General features: G+C 37.3%; 2 protein-coding genes across 2 annotated transcripts in view; both read left to right on the top strand.

The window, feature by feature from the left end:
* Nucleotides 1-7,094, top strand: part of ccdc6a (coiled-coil domain containing 6a) — a gene marked incomplete at its 5' end in the record, with an annotated part of 11,999 nt that extends 4,905 nt beyond the window's left edge. The window contains 4 exons of the mRNA XM_016269741.1: nucleotides 389-545; nucleotides 772-872; nucleotides 1,914-2,035; nucleotides 6,589-7,094. Coding sequence (XP_016125227.1) covers nucleotides 389-545; nucleotides 772-872; nucleotides 1,914-2,035; nucleotides 6,589-6,765 — 557 coding nt within the window. The remainder of the gene's footprint in view (nucleotides 1-388; nucleotides 546-771; nucleotides 873-1,913; nucleotides 2,036-6,588) is intronic.
* A 5,590-nt stretch (nucleotides 7,095-12,684) lies between these two features.
* slc16a9a (solute carrier family 16 member 9a) lies at nucleotides 12,685-20,087 on the top strand. Its single transcript, XM_016269740.1, has 6 exons — nucleotides 12,685-13,321; nucleotides 13,723-13,969; nucleotides 17,844-17,987; nucleotides 18,420-18,515; nucleotides 18,745-19,623; nucleotides 19,818-20,087. The coding sequence occupies exons 2-6, from the start codon at nucleotides 13,765-13,767 to the stop codon at nucleotides 20,021-20,023; spliced, it is 1,530 nt and encodes a 509-aa protein (XP_016125226.1). The 5' UTR covers nucleotides 12,685-13,321; nucleotides 13,723-13,764; the 3' UTR covers nucleotides 20,024-20,087.
* Nucleotides 20,088-20,346: the final 259 nt, after the last annotated feature.

Genomic DNA, 20,346 nt, shown 5'->3' with positions numbered 1-20,346 from the left:
TATATATATATATATATTAGTTATAAAAATAGATGTGTGTATATATTATAAAATATTTATATAAATATATTATATTTATTCAAACTGTAATAGTAGGCTTCAAACTGTGAAAATGTTTATGCATTTTGTTTATTTTAAGTTTTTTTATATTGATTATAAATTTCAGCATAACAATTTGAGAAGGTTTAACTGATAAGCATGAATTAACATATGTCTTAGTATTTTCAAGTTTAAAATGTATCACTTCATCCAGAATTTTTAAAATAATTCAAGTGCTTCAGTTTTTTTCTCAAAATCCTGAAACATTATTTACAGGTTTAAATTACAGTTTATATGTCTTTGTAACATTTTTCTGTGTATGTTTTCTATCATCTTTCTCTCCCTCCAGACACAGAGAAGCGGGCTCAATATATTGAGGAGGAAAGGCAGATGAGGGAAGAGAACATTCGTCTTCAGAGGAAACTCCAGAGAGAAATGGAGAGAAGGGAGGCACTGTGTAGACAGCTGTCAGAGAGTGAGAGCAGCCTTGAGATGGACGATGAGAGGTGCATTAATTACACACAAACACAAAAGATGACTGGACTCATGACCTTCTGTACATGTATGATAAACCTTGAAAATAACCAGACACACTGGTCTTAACATGAGCATTGTATGACTGACCTGGTTCATTTTAAACCCTGGTTATAGCAACAATTATAATGAAAACATGCATTGCCAGATTGTTTTTGTTTTGCAGTTTGTTTTTCATATCTCTCTATCTCTCTCTAGATATTTTAATGAGATGTCTGCTCAGGGACTGAGAGCTCGTACGGTGTCCAGCCCAATCCCCTACACCCCCTCCCCCTCATCCAGCCGCCCCATCTCCCCTGGTATGTGCCCACACAGATTTATCACTCTTTTATAGCAACAACTGTCTTTAACAGCTATTTTAAATTGTAATTATTTCACTTTTTTAACACATTTAACAAATGGTTTTACTTTTTTTTTTTTTTTTTTCAAAAACTTAATAGCTATAATAACTGTTGTACATTAGTGTACATGATTAAAAGATTTGATGTGGTTTGTCTTCGGCTCATATCCATTTTAATACTCAACAGGCTTTCGGCACACAGCCTTTGGATCAGTTTCTAGGGTGATGATTAGACGAATGTGTTTTTATGGAGTGTTAATTATTATGCAAGCTGTACTGTACAGTGATGTGAAGGTATATTAGGTCAGAGTCTTGCTTTCTGTCTCATCTTGCTTTCGGAGATTAAACTGATAAATGAGGGCTAACCTTTGAGGTCTATAAACATAAATCTTTTAGATTGATGATGATGTAGATGTTTTATGGTTTTTAAATTAGCATTAGGTATTGTAGGTTTTGATAAACACAAAATAGATAAACTAGGTAATAAACTAAATTAATCTTTAAAAAAAAACAACTCATGAACAAGTATATCAAGTTGTGCAATTCAGAAGTTTATGAAGTTCAAATGACCAAAGATTAATATTGATAAGGAGAGCTTAAATCAGAAAAACAGTCAACATTTAGTTTATTGCTGGCTTTTAATAACAGCATTAATGGGTTGCATCATATAAAAAAAGTGTGCTTTTTTTTAATGAATTTAGATCTGCATGATGAAATAACTAGCACTGCACATCTGATGGTGTGAAAATCACATTTTCTATTGTATTGCTGAGGAAGGCTGATTTATAATTTTCCGAACCAATCTGTTTTTTTCATTAGTTTTCTGTGCTGAGACCAGTTATTATACATTTTCTCATGATCTCAGAGGAGTGATCTACTGAGCTATTTATATTTGTTCTGCATACTGTCATTGTTCGTTTAGAAATTTTGGCATCTTACAAAAAAAAACAGCATAAAGGACCTCAATAAAATCGATTAGCAGATGCTCTTTTCATTTTAGGTTTGTCGTATGCTAGTCACACGGTTGGTTTCACCCCTCCGGCCACGCTGAGCCGAGCACCACTCCCCCACTACACGTCTCCCGGGCTACACATCCACCCAGGACCCTCACACGCTGTACAGGTGCCTACACACACATCCAGCATATATATATATATATATATTACACACTCACTCTATGCTCAAGCTCATCTTGATGTTGAGCAAGATGTTTACATGCAGAAAGCAGTGTGTGTTATGGACAGCCTGTTTTCAGTTAAGATCCATTGTAACGCCATTCAGCTGAATTGAAAACAGCACATTTGATGACTCATCTGTGAGTCACGTGGTGACACTCGACCTCAGAACGCTCTTCCTCATCCCCATTGTGTGTCTAAGTTAATATTAGACCAGTACTGTGAATCCTCAGCCATTCAAATAAGATAAAGCACAAAAGCTGCATCCTGACTTTGTGTACCTTGCAGTGTATTCTGACCTGTTAGATGGAGTGATAGTGCACTTACTCCACCCAAAACAAACACAAAGGTGCCATGTCTTGTATTGTGTAATGGAGATATTAAATTATATCATAATGCAGAAACCCAGATAAGATAAACTCGCTGAACAGAAACATCCATGTTTTTGTGCATACAGGTGAGGATGGCCTACATTTTTAAATAAAATACATAAAAAGTTTCACACTTTAAATTTACTTTTCCCAAGGAATGTTACTTTAAAAAAAAAAAGAGTATGCAATTCATTCATATGCTGATGAATTGACATGGTTTATTTTTTTTATCTTGCCACTCTTTTTGGTGAGATTAATGATTGACTGTTGATTGTAAAAAAAACAAAACATTTATTCCTCTCACTCAGTATTAGGTAAGAAAAAATGTCAAATGGCAGAAATGGTTCGGAAAGTCAAAGAAAGTGGTTTATAAATTACTTTAAGGATGTTTTCTGTGTGTGTGTCAGGACCAGGTTCATGCCAGTTCAAACAAGACCTGGACAGTCTTTCATCACATTTCCTGTCATTCATGGCAGCTCTAGAGTAGTTGAGGTGACACTGTAGCTATTGATTTCAAAAGGAAAGGTCTACTTCCTGAATATAAAAATTTCTTTATCAATGTTGAAAACATCTATGCTGCTTAATATTTTTGGGGAAACTTGGATAAATTAGTTTTAATTCTTTGAGAAGAATGGTCACAAGAAGTTTTTTTTTTTTAATTCAAATTTTTACAATTTGTTCTTAGTAAAAGTTAATAAAGTTAAAAACTTAAAAGTGTTAGTTTCTTTCTAAAAATCTTAAAGACCCCAGACCTTTGAGTGAGAGTGTATATTTCCTTTTCAAGCCATTTTGTACCATTTAAGATAAATGGCGACTGCAACGTGGATTTAATGTGTCACTTTATCAGGTTAATGTTAGCTAGCAGATAAATAAGTTAGCTATAAATGTACAGCAATGAAGTAATCATTTTCAACCGGTCTCAATTTCAGCTTATGTATGTTCCACAACACCCTCTGGATATTGTCCAGTTGAGTGAAGGCCAACAATATAAGTCTAGCCATGTTGCAGCAGCAATTAATCCAGCCTCATGTTTATGTCTGTTGCACAAATATGACCCCTCTTTACCAGCAGAGACTTTTTATGAAGTGACTGACTAGGTAAGGTGATTACATAACCTCACCCTTGCCGTCCCTTAATTGGATGGCTCATTGCATAGCGAACTAAATAACCAAAAACATCAACACGACTTTTGCGGCATCCAGCTTGTTCATTTCACAAGACTGAGTTTGTAAGCAATTGAAATATTCTGTGCACACTTCTGAGGTAGTGTATTGAGACCAAGAAATCCAAAAGTATTTAATTGTACGTTTTGATGTATGGGCACATGGATCCAAGGGAAGTGGTATGACAAAAAAAAACAACTCCTCCTAGGATATGCTTTTGTGATCTTTTGCAGTAGTATTAGCAATTAGCAAATCCAGTCACTTGACCTCCGTTCCATGTACTTTACAACAGATATGGCTGCTGAGCTGATTTGATTAGGTAATACCGAACTTAAACTTCTTACTACACGGGTGACCACTTCAGGCTTTCAAAGAATAATATTCAATGACAGGTTTGGATTAGTCGCTAATTCATGACACTCATTATTGTTGCCTCTTTTTGCTTTCCTAATACCCATTTGAACGTCGTGGATTATATTTTCCTGTTGGGGAGCTGTTGGCTATAGCAACAGTGAACTGTTTGTTTTAGCAAAGAGTGGCTGGCTCACTTTCATGTCCCGTGGTGCCTTGAAAAAGTCAGCTTGTTTTGATAAACCAGGAGTGACAGCAGAGCCAGACTCTTCCAACACACTCATAGGGGTCACATTTGCACTTTCACACTCAGTTTGCACATGTAAACACACTCATATGTCAAATAAACTAGGGAAGATTATACCAATGACCATTTCATGTGTAAATTTTAGCATAGTTTTGTTTAGCAAAAGCGTGACCAGTCAGAAAGTACAACTATTGAACCGTTTAATCTTTTTTTCACCAGACATGTCATATTTGGGATTTCAAAATTGCCTAAAATGTCTGGGTTTTGGCTTTGTTTTCCTGTTGTTGTGTTCTCAGTCCTCATACATTACTGATGAAATTGAAACCACATACTAGTATGCTATTTCACATATGCTATCACATACAGGTGCATCTCAATAAATTAGAATGTCATGGAAAAGTTCATTTATTTCAGTAATTCAACTCAAATTGTGAAACTCGTGTATTAAATAATTTCAATGCACACAGACTGAAGTAGTTTAAGTCTTTGGTTCTTTTAATTGTGATGATTTTGGTTCACATTTAACAAAAACCCACCAATTTACTATCTCAACAAATTAGAATATGGTGACATGCCAATCAGCTAATCAACTCAAAACACCTGCAAAGGTTTCCTGAGCCTTCAAAATTGTCTCTCAGTTTTGTTCACTAGGCTACACAATCATGGGGAAGACTGCTGATCTGACACTTCACAAGGAGGGTAAGCCACAAACATTCATTGCCAAAGAAGCTGGCTGTTCAGAGTGCTGTATCCAAGCATGTTAACAGAAAGTTGAGTGGAAGGAAAAAGTGTGGAAGAAAAAGATGCACAACCAACCGAGAGAACCGCAGCCTTATGAGGATTGTCAAGCAAAATCGATTCAAGAATTTGAGTGAACTTCACAAGGAATGGACTGAGGCTGGGGTCAAGGCATCAAGAGCCACCACACACAGACGTGTCAAGGAATTTGGCTACAGTTGTCATATTCCTCTTGTTAAGCCACTCCTGAACCACAAACAACGTCAGAGGCGTCTTACCTGGGCTAAGGAGAAAAAGAACTGGACTGTTGCCCAGTGGTCCAAAGTCCTCCTTTCAGATGAGAGCAAGTTTTGTATTTAATTTGGAAACCAAGGTCCTAGAGTCTGGAAGAAGGGTGGAGAAGCTCATAGCCCAAGTTGCTTGAAGTCCAGAGTTAAGTTTCCACAGTCTGTGATGATTTGGGGTGCAATGTCATCTGCTGGTGTTGGTCCATTGTGTTTTTTGAAAACCAACGTCACTGCACCCGTTTACCAAGAAATTTGAGAGCACTTCATGCTTCCTTCTGCTGACCAGCTTTTTGAAGATGCTGATTTAATTTTCCAGCAGGATTTGGCACCTGCCCACACTGCCAAAAGCACCAAAAGGTGGTTAAATGACCATGGTGTTGGTGTGCTTGACTGGCCAGCAAACTCCCCAGACCTGAACCCCATAGAGAATCTATGGGGTATTGTCAAGAGGAAAATGAGAAACAAGAGACCAAAAAATGCAGATGAGCTGAAGGCCACGGTCAAAGAAACCTGGGCTTCCATACCCCCTCAGCAGTGCCACAAACTGATCACCTCCATGCCACGCTGAATTGAGGCAGTAATTAAAGCAAAAGGAGCCCCTACCAAGTATTGAGTACATGTACAGTAAATGAACATACTTTCCAGAAGGCCAACAATTCACTAAAAAAAATGTTTTTATTGGTCTTATGAAGTATTCTAATTTGTTGAGATAGTGAATTGGTGGGTTTTTGTTAAATGTGAGAAAAATTATCACAATTAAAAGAACCAAAGACTTAAACTACTTCAGTCTGTGTGCATTGAATTTATTTAATACACAAGTTTCACAACTTGAGTTGAATTACTGAAATAAATGAACTTTTCCACGACATTCTAATTTATTGAGATGCACCTGTTCTAGTAGACAGTTTAGCAGAGGATGTTATAAATTACACTTAACCATTAAAAGGTTTGGGGTCAGTTTGATTTTTCTTTTGTTTTTGAAAGAAATCTCTTGTGCTCACCAAGGCTAGATTTAATTTATTTCTTTGATGGTAAAGCTGAATGTTTTGTGGCTGTAACTCCAGTCTTCAGGGTCTCGTGATTCATTGGAAATCTTTCTAATATGCTGATTTAGTGCAAAAAAAAATAAAACTTACATTTTGTTGTCTTAAGCACCACAACTGATTTCAGCATCAATCATACAATTTTTGTAGAAACTGTGATATTCTTTTATTTCAAGATTTTTTGATAAATAGAATGTTCAAAAGAACACCATTCATTTGAGATAGATATATAACTTTAAAAGTCTATTTTCTGTCTCTTTGTATATCACAGCTTGTTTTGTATTTGCTCCCGTCATACAGAGGCCATCCCCAAGGAGAAGCACCAGCCCAGATAAGTTTAAGCGTCCGACGCCGCCTCCCTCCCCAAACACACACTCTGGAGCACATCACCCTCCTCCACCACCACCCGCACAGCCGATGGTGCAGTCTGGCTCCTCCCACTCTGTGACATCACAGAATCCCCCCTCTCAGCCTTAATGCATACACCGTGCGCTACCTTAAGTTAGGCTGCTCCAAGCTAGGCTACACTACTACTACAATGACAACTCGGTGATCCTCCACTGGGCAAAGGTTGGAAGGGATTGGAGCGGATATGGAATTAGAGGACTGTTGAACTGGGGAGCGAAAGGATTGGGAATGTGAGAAGGGAGAAGGTGTAGATGCTTGGCCTACTGACGGATCCATAACCAGCCCCATGCCGTTAAATTTCGTTATTCTTACGTTTTTTTTTTTTTACTTTTTCCTTTTTTTTCTGTAAAGTGATCAAGCTGGTTCAGGGAATAGATTAGGAAAGTATAGGAAGAGAGGGTTGTCAGCTGCGTATGCCTGCTTTTCTTTCTTTTTTTTCTTTTTTTTTTTTTTCTTTCCCTGGCCCCATTTAATCTTATTTGTTTTAACAGATTGACCATTAAATGTAATACATTTTCCATTTAATAAACAACTCAACACTCAATTGGATAAATCTTTATGAGTGTATCTTCACAGATGCGGAAAAGAAATCCCATCACATTTGCCGTGGGGGTGGCAGTAAAACTTTTTTCTTTGTTTTATTGTCTGTCTATTTTAGGCCGTTTTTGTTTGTAAAACAGACGTGTGTGTGTGTGTGGCCCGTTGGCAGCATGTAGATGGTAAAGAAGACGGACTGAAATGTACTGAAACTGCACTTGTTGCCTCTCTGCGTGTGTATTATAGTGGGATTATAGTGTTTGTGTGTGTGTGTGTGTGTCTGCACAGCCATAGAGGTTTCCCACAACTGCTGGTCGTGGACCAGTCTCTCCCTGCTAGAATCTAAACATGACCCACTATGAAAACAAAGTCAGTACTGGTTTCTGATCAGCAGCTCAACCTCTCTCAGAGCCCTCGCTGTAAAGTGAGTGCCCTGAACGCTTATTCAGATTGGGGAATTTTGCTTAATGCCAGTGTCATAAAACACCTAAACATGAACTGATATGTTGATGCAACAAAACAAGGTACTGTTGAACAATTAACTCAACATGATTAAATGCTTGTACAAAAAAAAAAACTTCTGTGTTTTTTTTTTTCTTACCTGAAATGTGTGCAAGTTATTAAACTTTAGCTTATAACGCTATGTGTTTTAACCTCATTGAATATTTTAAGGATTGTTAAAGATACTGTGATTTTTGAAGGTTCTTTTATTTTTTTGTTTTAGTCAGATCCTAGGGGAAGGATTCAGAAGTCACGAGTGACAGGTCACATTTCCTGCTGTTTTGTGTTTTCGTTTTTTTAAATTAAGAAACAATCTCATTGTAGCCAGGTCTCCTAAACGGGTCTCTTTCTGCAAAGGAACACATCAATATATTTCTATTTGATTTGTATTGATTAAAAGGTGATGGGTTTATTTAAAATCTAAAATTTGAAAGATACCAGTGCAGTTAGTATAGCAAAATAAATAGCACTTTATATAGCATGCCCACATCCTCAAAAAACATGAACCGGATAAACTGACACAGCTGTTAAATACAGTTACAACAAGGATAACTTTTAGACCTTGCTAATGTTTTGTCTGAGACGATAGTACAACCAAGGTTCAAGAGACCTTAATACATTAATACAAAATTTTCCTATTCGGGAATGTCATGTTGTTAATGTTGCATATTATAGGGCCTATACAGTTCGCTGAAAAAAAAATATTCATTGAATTTACTAAATCTTTTTAAGGTAAGTGGTTGCAATCAGTTTATTTTAGCTACATTTAAAATAAACAAATTTGTTTGACTTTCAACTTTTTTTTTTTTTTTTTTTTTTTAAATGTAGCTAAAATACATTGTTTGCAACCACCTTAAACTTTGTGTTCTTTGTAATATTAATGCATTTCACTGCTTGTTTTTATTTATGTATGATACAAAACATTTGTTTTGATACTGTTGGGTCACTGTCAAATGTGGGACCAAAAATAAATCAAGGTGAGAAACAGGCTAGATGATACAAGAAAATCGAATTTCTAATTTTTCAAACTACCGTACATGACTGTTCATGTGCTCCCTTGGCTTCTAAATGAAATTAAAAAATGAAATGTGATGACCTATTTCTCAGGGTGTGCAATTTCCATTTAGGTAGTCTTAAAAATATGTCCTTCAGTCAATCATTTCCAAGATGTCTTAATTCATATGACAGAGCACATGCACGTGTCAATATGAGTTATCTGCGAGTAGGATTATGTAACGTTTTACCTCCGTTGTCTCTTCACGGAACTAGAGGTGTGTGAACGGTAACCTGTAAAAAAAAAAAAAACCCTCTAGTTTTAATTACTTCTTGGCTGAAGCTGTTTTCGTTTGAATTCTGACCTTCCGTTGGCACATGGTGACTGTGATTTCACCAAGTACAACATGTTCCTGACCTGGATCAACATCCCTTTCAACCAATCAGAATTTAGGGATACGTTTCCAGGAAAATCTGTTTTAGGCTTATGATCAGGGTTAGGTGCTTCTACACCCTTGTGATTCAACTATCATTTCACACTGTTTTTAGGAATTAATTATGGGTAGGGTTAGGTTTAGGAGTAGGGATTGGGTTAAGTCTATATTTTTGGACAGTTATGTTGATCCAGGATCAACAAAAGATGTTGATCCAGGAACATGTTTTACTTGGCAAAATCACGGCGACTGTTGAACACATATAGACAGACGTACATTGTGCGACCCTTTGTGACATCAGCCCTCTTGAGGTGTCAGTTAACATTACACACCTGTTTGGTACTGTACATCAATCCCCCCCCACAGTTTTCCAGTCTAATTAGCAAACACCACTCTTATATCTTAGCAAGTGCTCTTTCTCACCCACACACACACACCCATCGAGTCCTGTAGCTGTGTGGTAATCCCTGCTGCACAAGTATTTCAGCATAAGCTGTCCTGTGCTGCTTTCTCTCCAGCAACAGCCACTCTCACCTGGTTCAGACCGGTTCTGTCAGGCTCGGGTGGTCAAGGGTGTGAAACCGACCCTCAAGTTCTAACATTACGGACAGATTCGAAGAATAGTTAGTCACACAGTTCAGTGTGTTTGGGTTCTGAAAAAGCTAACATAGATATACCCATGTGACTGCATTAGCAGGTAGGGAACAGCCAGGGGTGCTTGTAACAATTGACCATTTCTTTTGGTAGATCTATAAAACAGAAATGACTTAACTACAATAAAATCAATATAATAATAGTAATAATTAGAAGTTAGTATTAATAATTAAATAATAATTATTAGTAATATTTTAAATCTGGTAACAATTATTTAAGAGCCTGTCAAAAATAAATAATTATAATAATTTTATAATAATTAGAATTATAAAAATGTAGCATACTTATAGTAACAAAAATAAGATAATAGGAATAATACTTCTGTTACCAGTCAGGAAGAACATGTCAGAATATAATGATAATTATAATAAATAATTATATAATATTGTAATACAATTAAAATGACAAAAATCAAAAATTATATACTTTTAATACAATTTTATAATAATAATAATACATTTATCAAAAATAGTATTTAATAAATAATGTATTACATCATTTAAATAACAAAATTAAATAATTCTGGTAGCAATCATGGAGAAAGTCAAATATTATTAATAATTATAAAATAATTGTATTATTTAAATGATACAATTTAAATAATAACAATTTAAAAGCCACTTTAATTATTAATGAATCATTGGGGTCTACATTTAATAATGAAAGGGTGAAAGTAGGGTGAGAAAATTTTGACTTGCTAGTTTAGTTAAGTTACACTGATATGATGCTCTGTATATTTGTTGAGTAAGATGAAGCTGCTAAGCTGAAAGTTTCACTGCCCCGCGTCAGTCTTTGGAGAAGGTATGTCTTCTCTTACCATTCCCTCAGCTGACTTGAGCTTGATTTGCTGCTGACCTGTTTAAGGGTAAGAATGGAGTGGCAAAACAAGAGTCAACATCAGGAGATGCCGTATGTGTAAGCAAGTCAATAACGGAGAACGAGAGGGAAAGGGAAGGGAGAGTCAGGATATCACAGAGGTCACTCCAGGTCTGTGTTCTTCTGCCATGCTAGTCAAGTTGAGTCAGCATTCCTGAAAGAGGAAGCAAAATCTCATAGTAAACATGGAGATCATGTCACTCACAGCTTTTGTTTTCCAGATGGACTGCTCTCATTACACTTCCTCTGAAATTGGATTAATCTTTTTTTCCAAGAAAAACGACAAAAAAGCTCTTAATAAGTATGGTGATTACTTAACATTACAGCAAATCCAACCAAACTAAATTAAACCGTAAGCTATTTCTGCTCAAACATAACTCAAAGCTTCTCTCACACTCTCACTCAAATTGAACATCAACACTGAGAGAAAATTTAATATAGAGGAGAGATGCACAATAGCTATCAGTAGAAAGTTTGGACGCATTTGACTGTTTGATGTTTCTCATGATCTTTGAGACCTTTTATCTAGTTATGTAGACAAATATAAATTGTGTTTGTGTATGAATTTGTTTACAAAACCACAGTTTTAATAAAAAAATTAAAAAACACGAACTAGCGAGTGAAGGAAAACAACCAACATGTGCCCAGCATGCATGGGAACTACTTCAAGACTGTTGGAAAAGCATCTGAAGCGGCTACTTGTGAAGTTTTGAGAGATCGCCAAGAGTGTGCAGCAGTGTTAGATATTTAAAAAATGAAAAACATAAAACAGTCTTTATTCACTGTTTAATATGCATACTTACTATTTATTTGATGACTGCTATTGTAAAAAAAATTATAATAAAGCCTGAGTGGGTGTGTTTAAACTCTTGACTGGTACTGTAGATGAACTTGCTCTGTCCATCATGTCAAGCTCTATGTTTTCTTATTAAGCAGACGTTTTAATCCAAATGTAATCTAGAGCCAAGGGTATGTTCCTTCCAGAAGTATCCCATTGGTTTCCCAGATCCCTGCGGGCTGCAGTCACGCAGCATAAGAAGAGATGTTGTCCAAAAAGGTGATATGAGGCAAATGCAATTAACTGTTCTTTCTTTTTATTCACTTTCTTTTCATGTCAGAGGGGATTACCGAGTCAGGGTGGGGGAGGCCGAACCAGTGTGGGAACCAGTACAAGCACAGGGCAGGAACAGGATCTCGGTGGGCTTAAAGCCCAAGCCGTCTGATCCTCAGCACAAAAGTTCAGCCGACCACCCAGACAGAGACGAGAGATGTAGAAGGGTGGGAAGAAGTCTACGAGGTTTGCTCTGTTGGCGAGTCTAAAACATGTTCTTCAACATCTTCAGCTCTGGATTTAAACAGATATTTCTTTAATGTCATTTATTTTACTGCCTCCAAATAAGTGAATTATAGTAACAGAGGTGAAAGCCTATTGTGATGTAAAACTCCTACAGGTTTCCTTTATTTTTTAAATTTGCATATTACTTCAGAGATGCATGATCTGAGACAAACAACAGATTATTGCTTATTTCAAACTTATTGCTTTTACTCATTAATTTGGTCATTTTAATAACATAACCTTGAAATTAATTGAAATTTCAAAAGATTTACTCACAGATGTATTCATAATGTTCCCTTTCACTAAAATCTCTGTTTTGTCATGAAAACTCACTTGCAGATGCAGAGACAATGATAATGAGCTGACTTCATTTTAAGCACAGGAAATGTATTAATTTATGTTTTTTATTGTATTAAATATATATATATATATATATAAGTTATAGAAGTTTTAAACGTTAGCATTTAAAATAAAAATACAATAATAGGCTATTATTATTATTATGACAACCATTTTTCTTCAGCATTTTAAAGCAACAGTATAGTTTTTCTTGGACGCAATATAAAAACTAAAGAAACCAAAAGTAACAGAGACTCGAGTCGTTCTTTGCTTGGCCGGTTGATCTCTCCGTGACACGAGTCCGGCCGGTAAGAACAGCTTCGAACCGGTTCTTTATTTCACGGGATAGAAGAGCGCATGCTGAGAAAAGTACATGCCCGTGCACTGGCTGCAATGTCCAACCTCACATTGGTGCTTTATCAAATACAGCAGATTACAAATGGCGTTGTAATGTTAAACGCACCTCCTCTGTAATCACTTCTCTCTGCTCCTCTGCTGGTAAGGCGCAACTCTTAAAAGAACAAAATATTCTCTAATAAGCATATACACAATAAAGCATTGACGTTAATGTTTTACTATGGAATAAAATAGCTGTTAATTATTAGGTGGCGAACTGCAGTTGAGGAGAAACTTCAGCGCGCTTCCGTTCGTTGCACCGCTCTGCGCGCGCTGAAGGGTGAAGATGCATCCGCGCGCTGCTAATGGCACCGGTTCTTCTCACGACTGCGAGATGTCATAATTGAACTGGACGAATTTAAATAAAACAGGGCGTAAGGAAGGCAGTCCGGTCAGTGGTCTCTCCCCCTTCGAGGTGTGGTCTCTTTCCAGAAGCGTTCAAAACTAGGCGGCGCGCGAGAAGGTACTCAGCAGAGATTCGCGTGAGACTGGCCTGGTCTACCAGGCACGAGCGGTTCAGCCCACCGCGCTCTCCAAGCAAGAGCAACATCCACCTGCCGTAAGTCTCAGCGTTTTTAAGTTTTGTGTTTTCAGTTGTAATTTTCACATTTTATTTTGGTAGTTGATAAATACCATGCACGTGACCTATCATAGGTTTAGATTCGTTTAAATAAGCAAACGTGACTATTTTAGGTGTAGTAACATTTTAAGTTTTCACCGTTTTTAATCACCTGTTAAACTTTTTGGAGTTCAGTTTCTATTATATATTGACCTTAATGTATACAATGAAACCTAAAAAGTTACTTATTTTTGTATAAAGTTTAAATGTGGTATTGCAGATTATATATAAAATTACATATTAAATACATGTAAAAATGACAGTTTTGCATAAATGATAGCATGTCACACTGCCATGAACTGCACACTATCAAACTGATGTTTCTCCCTTTCTTTCTGAAGTTCTGTGTGTCAAGTGAAGTCAGCGTAAGATCAGTGCTGAGAATGGGTGCTGTAAAGGGTGAAGGTGCTTTAGATGGTGGATGGGGATGGATGATTGTGGTGGCCTCTTTCATGGCCCAGTTCCTGTCCTTTGGATCCCCCCAGTCCGTCGGGGTGTTGTACCCCAAGTGGCTCAGTGCCTTCCAGGAGGGAAAAGGCAAGACGGCTTGGGTCGGATCCATGGTGTCTGGTGTGGCACTCATCACCAGTGAGTACTGATCATTTCTCTCTCTTTTGTGTGTGAGAGGGAGAGAGATAAAGAGAGTGTGCAGGTTTCCTAATAAAAAGCAGCCTGTGCAAACAGCAAGAGTTCTGGTGCTGTTATGTAATGCACATTATCACACATGCTGACAAATGGGTGTTCAACGTTTTGAAATAGTATAAGACAAAAAGAAATAGCACTGAAAAATGTCTTAATCAGTTATAAACATCTTGTGAACACGAATAATTAACTTTGCAAGCAAAATTGTATAATGTAAGTTTTACATCCATTGGATTTTGTTAGATTTATGCTATAAACAAGAAAAAAGCAATTGTGGTAACACTTTACAATGTCTCATTTCTTAACATTAGTTAAAATAAACTATGTGCAATATATATTTTTTACAGCATTTATTAACCATTGTTCATGGTAATTAATAAAATACAAGTTTATTGTTACGATGTTTATTGTTTGTCCATGTTAGTACAAATGAACATTTACTAAGATTAATAAATGCTGTAAAAATGTGTTAACTAACATAGTTAACTAATATTAACAAAGGAAACTTTATTGTAAAGTGTTACCACAATAATGTGCCAGATAAAATAATTTCAAGATATTAATATCTCATGCAATATTTTTTTCAAGTAAAAATGTCCTGTTTTTGTCTGTTTACCTATTTTTAATAGACAAAAATTCTAAGATATACCTGTTTCTTTGTCCTAAGTGTCCTAAATCTAATCTGACATAAAGATCACACACACTAAAACACTGCTCTTTTTCTCATAGAATGCTGCTGACTCAGTGTTCTAAAGCCCTTTTTCATGAAAAGACATGCTGACAAATAGAAAAATGATCTACTTGTTTACATTACAGTTATATACTAGTCGGTTTTTGCTGTCGGCATTGCAGGGGTCAAATTGACAAGTCCAAAAGAACATCCTCTGAACTTTACTTACAAGAGAGAGAAAGGGCAGAAAGACAGAAACATAGTCACCTTTCATGAGCTAGAGTAAAACTTCACACAGGCTGAATGTGCATGTAAATGTGTCTCTGTGTGAGTGTTTGGGTTACGGAGGTGTCAGGTTTTGTTTACAGACATAGGGGAGAGCGGGGCACAAAGTAACACTTTTTGACTTTCTCAGTTTGTGTAAATCCACAAGGGGTTTAGAATATATATATTTTTTTCCACAGTAATTTTACACGTGTCTAGTACAAATATGTTGCCTTGTTTCAGGATTACAGTGTATACGTTTTTCTTTATTTACCCTCAAAAAATGGAAGTGAAATGTGACAACATGCCCCGTAGGTGGGGTACATTGTAACATCTGAGGGGCACGTTGTAACATGACCATATAACAGCTTAATATGTTATCTGATCGAATGAAAAAAATATGCAAGACAAACTAAAATATTTTGTTAATAAAATAAAATAATAATTTTTTTCAAATAAAATAATGGCGTTTTTTAAGAATGAAAAACAATCTGATTTTGGATTTTGACAATGAACACATTGCAATCATGCTTGAGACGGCCCACATAAACGAGCAAAAATGCTTTACATGTCTTGAAATAATCATTTCTAAACATTAAACATTGACTGTCAGTCTTTATTCACCTGTTTCTCATTGTTTCTCATTAAAATTCATTCAAGTAAATAGTGTAAATTACATCGCTAATGTTGGGCAAAGAGGCGGGAGCTGGTTGCTGAAACCACGCCCACCTAGCTCGACGGGGGGGACAGCGGCGGCAATCCACCTGTCACTCAAGTGGCCACGCCCTTAATTATGCAGAACTTTAAGGCTTAATATAATTTAAACGGATGAGTTATAAAAAAATTCACCCCCCTCACAGTTGTCATGAAGGGCAACATTAGCTATATAGACCAAAATAATTTTTTGAACCAGGCTGTGAACATGTTTTTTTCTGCTGTAAAGTTGGGCATTTTAACATGGGGAGTCTATGGGATTGACTCCCTTTTGCAGCCAGCCTCTAGCGGCCAGTTGATGAATTACAGTTTAAGTCACTTCCTTGTTGGCTTCACGAGAGAGAGCGGGAGGTTGCCGCTTGGTCTAAACGTATCGCCCCTCACCTCAGCGGCATTTGCTCCGGTTGTATTGTAAACAATACAATACAATACTGGTCAGCATATAGAGCCCTAGTTTGGAAAGGTTTATATGTAGTGTAGTTCAACATTCAGTTGGCTGGTGTTGAGTAGTAAGTGTGTTTGAGGGCATTTGGCAGTGATGTTAGATGATATAATGTATCACATACCAGAGAGTACAGAACGAGCCGTCAAAATAAAGACAGCAAAATGATTTAGTCTGGATGGCACAAACTGTTCCCACTAGATGCTCTCCTGAGTCCAGCCATTTTGGCCATATTAGGAGCAACTCAGTGCTGAGTCATTTGCTATTTCTACTGCTAGATAGACAAACACATTCTCTTAACCACTATAGTATGACATAGGGCTGGGTAAAAAATATCGATATCTCGATATTAATCGATTCTCATTTTTACGGAACGATATCGATTCTTAAATCCCGAGAATCAGTCTAGCCTGTTTTCAGGTAATGGACGGAACATTGAAGGGCAATTCCCATCCAATATATCGCAATAAGCATTGTGCGTTGGTAGTACTTTAAATATGAAACAAAGTCTCAGATTTCAAATTCTGTTCATTGTATTGCAGTATTCAAACAATAAGCCGTTTTGGCGCTGTTTGATGTGGAGTGACAGATCGCTGTAACACACGTGAACTGATCATCTCCTCCACATTAATACCAGTTTCAGCACAAAATAATCATGACTAAACATCCAAAGGTAAGTTAAAATAAAGAGTACAACTTTACAATCTGTATCCTGTCTCATGTAATCGCTCAATCAGTGTTTCAGCCGCACAAAGACGTCAATATAACGTCTTGTATACAATGTCACGTAACGTCACATTTACATCAGAAAAACATATTCGGTGACCATAAACTCATTAGTCAGCTAGTGAACTGAAACGCGTCGATTTTTACAAAGCTCATCGGTCTGAAAAGCGAGGTGTGCTCTGATTGGCCAGCTATCCAGTGTGTTGTGATTGGCCGAATACCTCAAGCGTGTAACGGAAATGTTACGCCACTACCATACTGTGATGCCCTGTCCGGCCGGAGGGGTGAGACAAAAACATTCAAACCCATTATAAACGAGGCATTTGTTGCATCCAGTGGGGACATAATTACGGATTATAATAACTTATACTGTCTTTTTACGCGCTGAGTTGCATCGCGCCGCGTAAACATAAAACCATGTCTGCATTTGTGATCGGAGAAATGACAAACAACAAGTGCTACTCTACACTGCTCAAAACTTGCGTTTGAATCATCAGTGGCAAATTCTTTAAATATAAAAAACATACTTGCAGTCTGGAGTTGGAGTGAGGGTTCCTTTAATAGGACAAAAGGGCTGTTGGTCCTGTGAGGGGACATATAACATGGTACCAATAATTTATTGTGTAATAGATCTTAATATAAGGGTCATTATACTATAGAACAGTATGTATACATTTATATTATTCAGGATTTCAGGTTATGCTTATTGCCAAGACAAACAATGTGCAATTTGTGTTGCCTTTGCATTGGTGCTTTAGAGTTCAGCACTGAATATAGTGAATAATTAAAATAACATTGCAAGGTAAATAATGAAGACACAATGATTCAGTTATTAAAGATCAAATGAAAAGATTCAAAATGAAAAGCAGCAAAAATTTTACCCAAGTACATAAGGCAAAGATAACTTGAATGGTTTTTTTATTGTTTGGTAGGTTGTCAAATTTGTGCTGTGGATTATTTATTTTGCATTCAGTAAGATATGGTTCCTGTTTCTCTCTCTGTAGGTCCGGTGTGCAGTGCTTGTGTGGATAATTTTGGTGCACGGCCAGTAACTGTCTTCAGCGGTGTGATGGTGGCTGGAGGTCTGATGCTGAGTGCTTTTGCTCCAAGCGTCTCTTTCCTCATCTTCTCCTATGGCATTGTTGTTGGTAAGATAATAAAAGCATCATTAGCATTGAATGAATAGCAGTTTGCCGGTAGAAACAGATGCATTTTTTTTTTTTACCTTCAAAGCTTATGAATATGCCTTGTATTTATCTTCTCACATCATACTATTCATAGCGAATGATGGTACTGTATGTGTTTATGTCCAGGATTTTCATTAAGCCCAGGAAGTGCTGAACAGTTTTTATAATGTCAGAGTGTGCCAGGGTTGCTATTAATTATGATTATACAACTTTCAGTGACAGTTTAAATTTTGTACTATAATGTACCTATAATTACCTATAATGTAATTTACATTAAGGTTTTTCAGACTGACATTAAATGTATAGTTACTGATATTTTAAACGTGCAAATACAGTTGTGAAATGCTACATTCATGTTGCATTCAAGAATATATTTATGTTTCTGTGTTTAAGGCATTGGCTGCGGACTTGTCTATGCTGCCACACTGACCATAACCTGCCAGTACTTTGACAAGAGGCGTGGCCTAGCACTGGGCATTGTCACCACAGGTGTGGAATGGAATAAAATGTGTATTATTATATTTTATTGGTACTTTAATTTGCATTGAATTACTATCATAAGCATTTTTGGCTTCATGAAAATTAAGTGAAACAAATAAATACAATAAAATAAATAATTCCCTTTCATTAGAAAACATAAAAAATGGTGCAGATAGCAAAAAACAGTGATTTATTAAATTACCTGGTTCTTTAGGTTAATTATGCTAATTTTTCTCAGGTACAAGTGTGGGCGGGTTCACTTATGCCACACTCCAGAATGAGCTCATTGAGTTGTTTGGATTGGAGGGCTGCCTGCTTATCATTGGAGCACTGGCGCTCAACTTGATGGTATGTGCTGGGCCAATGCGACCTTTGAACTTACCTGGTTACTACCTAAAACAGAGAGCTGCTCTACAGCGTACAGAGGAACCAGAAGCACTCTACACCAAACCTACTGCCATTATCATTGACTCTGATCTCAAAACCACACCTAGCTCGGTCGATAACACAGCCACCATTAAGCTTTTGCTCCTCAAGGAACCCACCGAGCTGCAAGACAGTGAAGGGGAAAGAAAAGGTGGGATATTGTCCTGTTCAATAGTAGCACGAGCCATCAAGAAGCGAATGCATGCCTATGGACGGTACCTGTGCGAGACTGTAGAGCTCCTACAGGACCGTGTCTTCATAGCGTTCTGCATCGCCATATTCCTGCTCAGCTTAGGGGCGTTTTCACCTGTGCTCTTCATGGAGGACGTAGCCCAGAGCGAGGGGCTTATCGACGGGATTGCACTAATACCCCTTGTCTCCATCGTTTCAATGACAGCAGGCATTGGTAAACTGGTTCTGGGCATCCTGGCAGACATGCGATGGGTGAACAGCTTGTACCTGTACGCCCTGACGGTGACAGGCACAGGAGCGGCTCTGCTTCTTATTCCTGTGTCTAAAAGCTACATGGGTCTGCAAGTTCTGTCGGCCATGGTTGGATTTTTCTCAGGGAACTGGTCTCTCACATCCTATATCATTACCAAGATCGTGGGCCTTGAACGACTCAGTCAGGCTCATGGCATTCTCATGTGCTTCGGAGGGTTTGGAATCACCCTCGGGCCACCTGTTGTAGGTAAGAAGCAGCTAATGAACACAAGCATGGTTAAAATTGAAGACAAAAGCTTGCATGAACAGAAAAGTACTAAAGAAAAAATACAGAAGAAAATATATATATTCCTTGTAGGTTCCACCAATGGAGTGATGTCTCACTGTGGGGAGTTTTCGAACACTTTTACTGATGGTGTCTCTGTTTTTCTTTTCTTACAGGTTGGTTCTTTGACTGGACTCAGTCATATGACTTGGCATTCTACTTCAGTGGCACTTGTGTTTTAATGTCTGGTTTGCTTCTGTTCTTGGCCACTCTGCCTTGCTGGAACAGGACATCAGAGGAGGGAAATTCTCCTGCAAAAGAGGTCGTCAACACTTCTCAACAGCCCACTCTTGACTGTGACAAAGTAGCCTCAGTGGCTTGAACAATATCTTAAAGGTCTTTAACTGACCTTGGCCTTAACAATCTGGTGAACATGTAGAAGATTGTCTTACACCAAATAATGATCTTTAAAAAAAGCATCATATGACCCCTTTAAAGCATTGACAGGGTAATCACAGTGATGAAGAGGACGCGAGAGGCAGGCGTCATCAGACTGACTGGGTAATTAGCCAATCATAGCGATAAGAACATGACAGACAGGTGGGCATTATAATATTAACAGAGTAATCAGCCAATCACAGTAACGTATTTTTAAATAATTTTAAATATAATATTTAATAATAATATTCATATTTTAAGGGCCTA

The sequence above is a fragment of the Sinocyclocheilus grahami genome, unplaced genomic scaffold (assembly GCF_001515645.1).
Source record: "Sinocyclocheilus grahami isolate Dianchi unplaced genomic scaffold, SAMN03320097.WGS_v1.1 scaffold54.1, whole genome shotgun sequence".
Lineage (NCBI taxonomy): Eukaryota > Metazoa > Chordata > Actinopteri > Cypriniformes > Cyprinidae > Sinocyclocheilus > Sinocyclocheilus grahami.
Note: the sequence above shows the minus strand (reverse complement) of the source record. Positions and strands in the feature narration are given on the sequence as shown.

Coding starts and splice junctions, on each gene's coding strand:
- slc16a9a (XM_016269740.1), top strand. CDS start 13,765: ATGGGTGCTGTAAAGGGTGAAGGTGCTTTAGATGGTGGATGGGGATGG. Junction 13,970..17,843: donor TGGTGTGGCACTCATCACCA/GTGAGTACTGAT, acceptor CTCTCTCTGTAG/GTCCGGTGTGCAGTGCTTGT. Junction 18,516..18,744: donor ACTGGGCATTGTCACCACAG/GTGTGGAATGGA, acceptor AATTTTTCTCAG/GTACAAGTGTGGGCGGGTTC.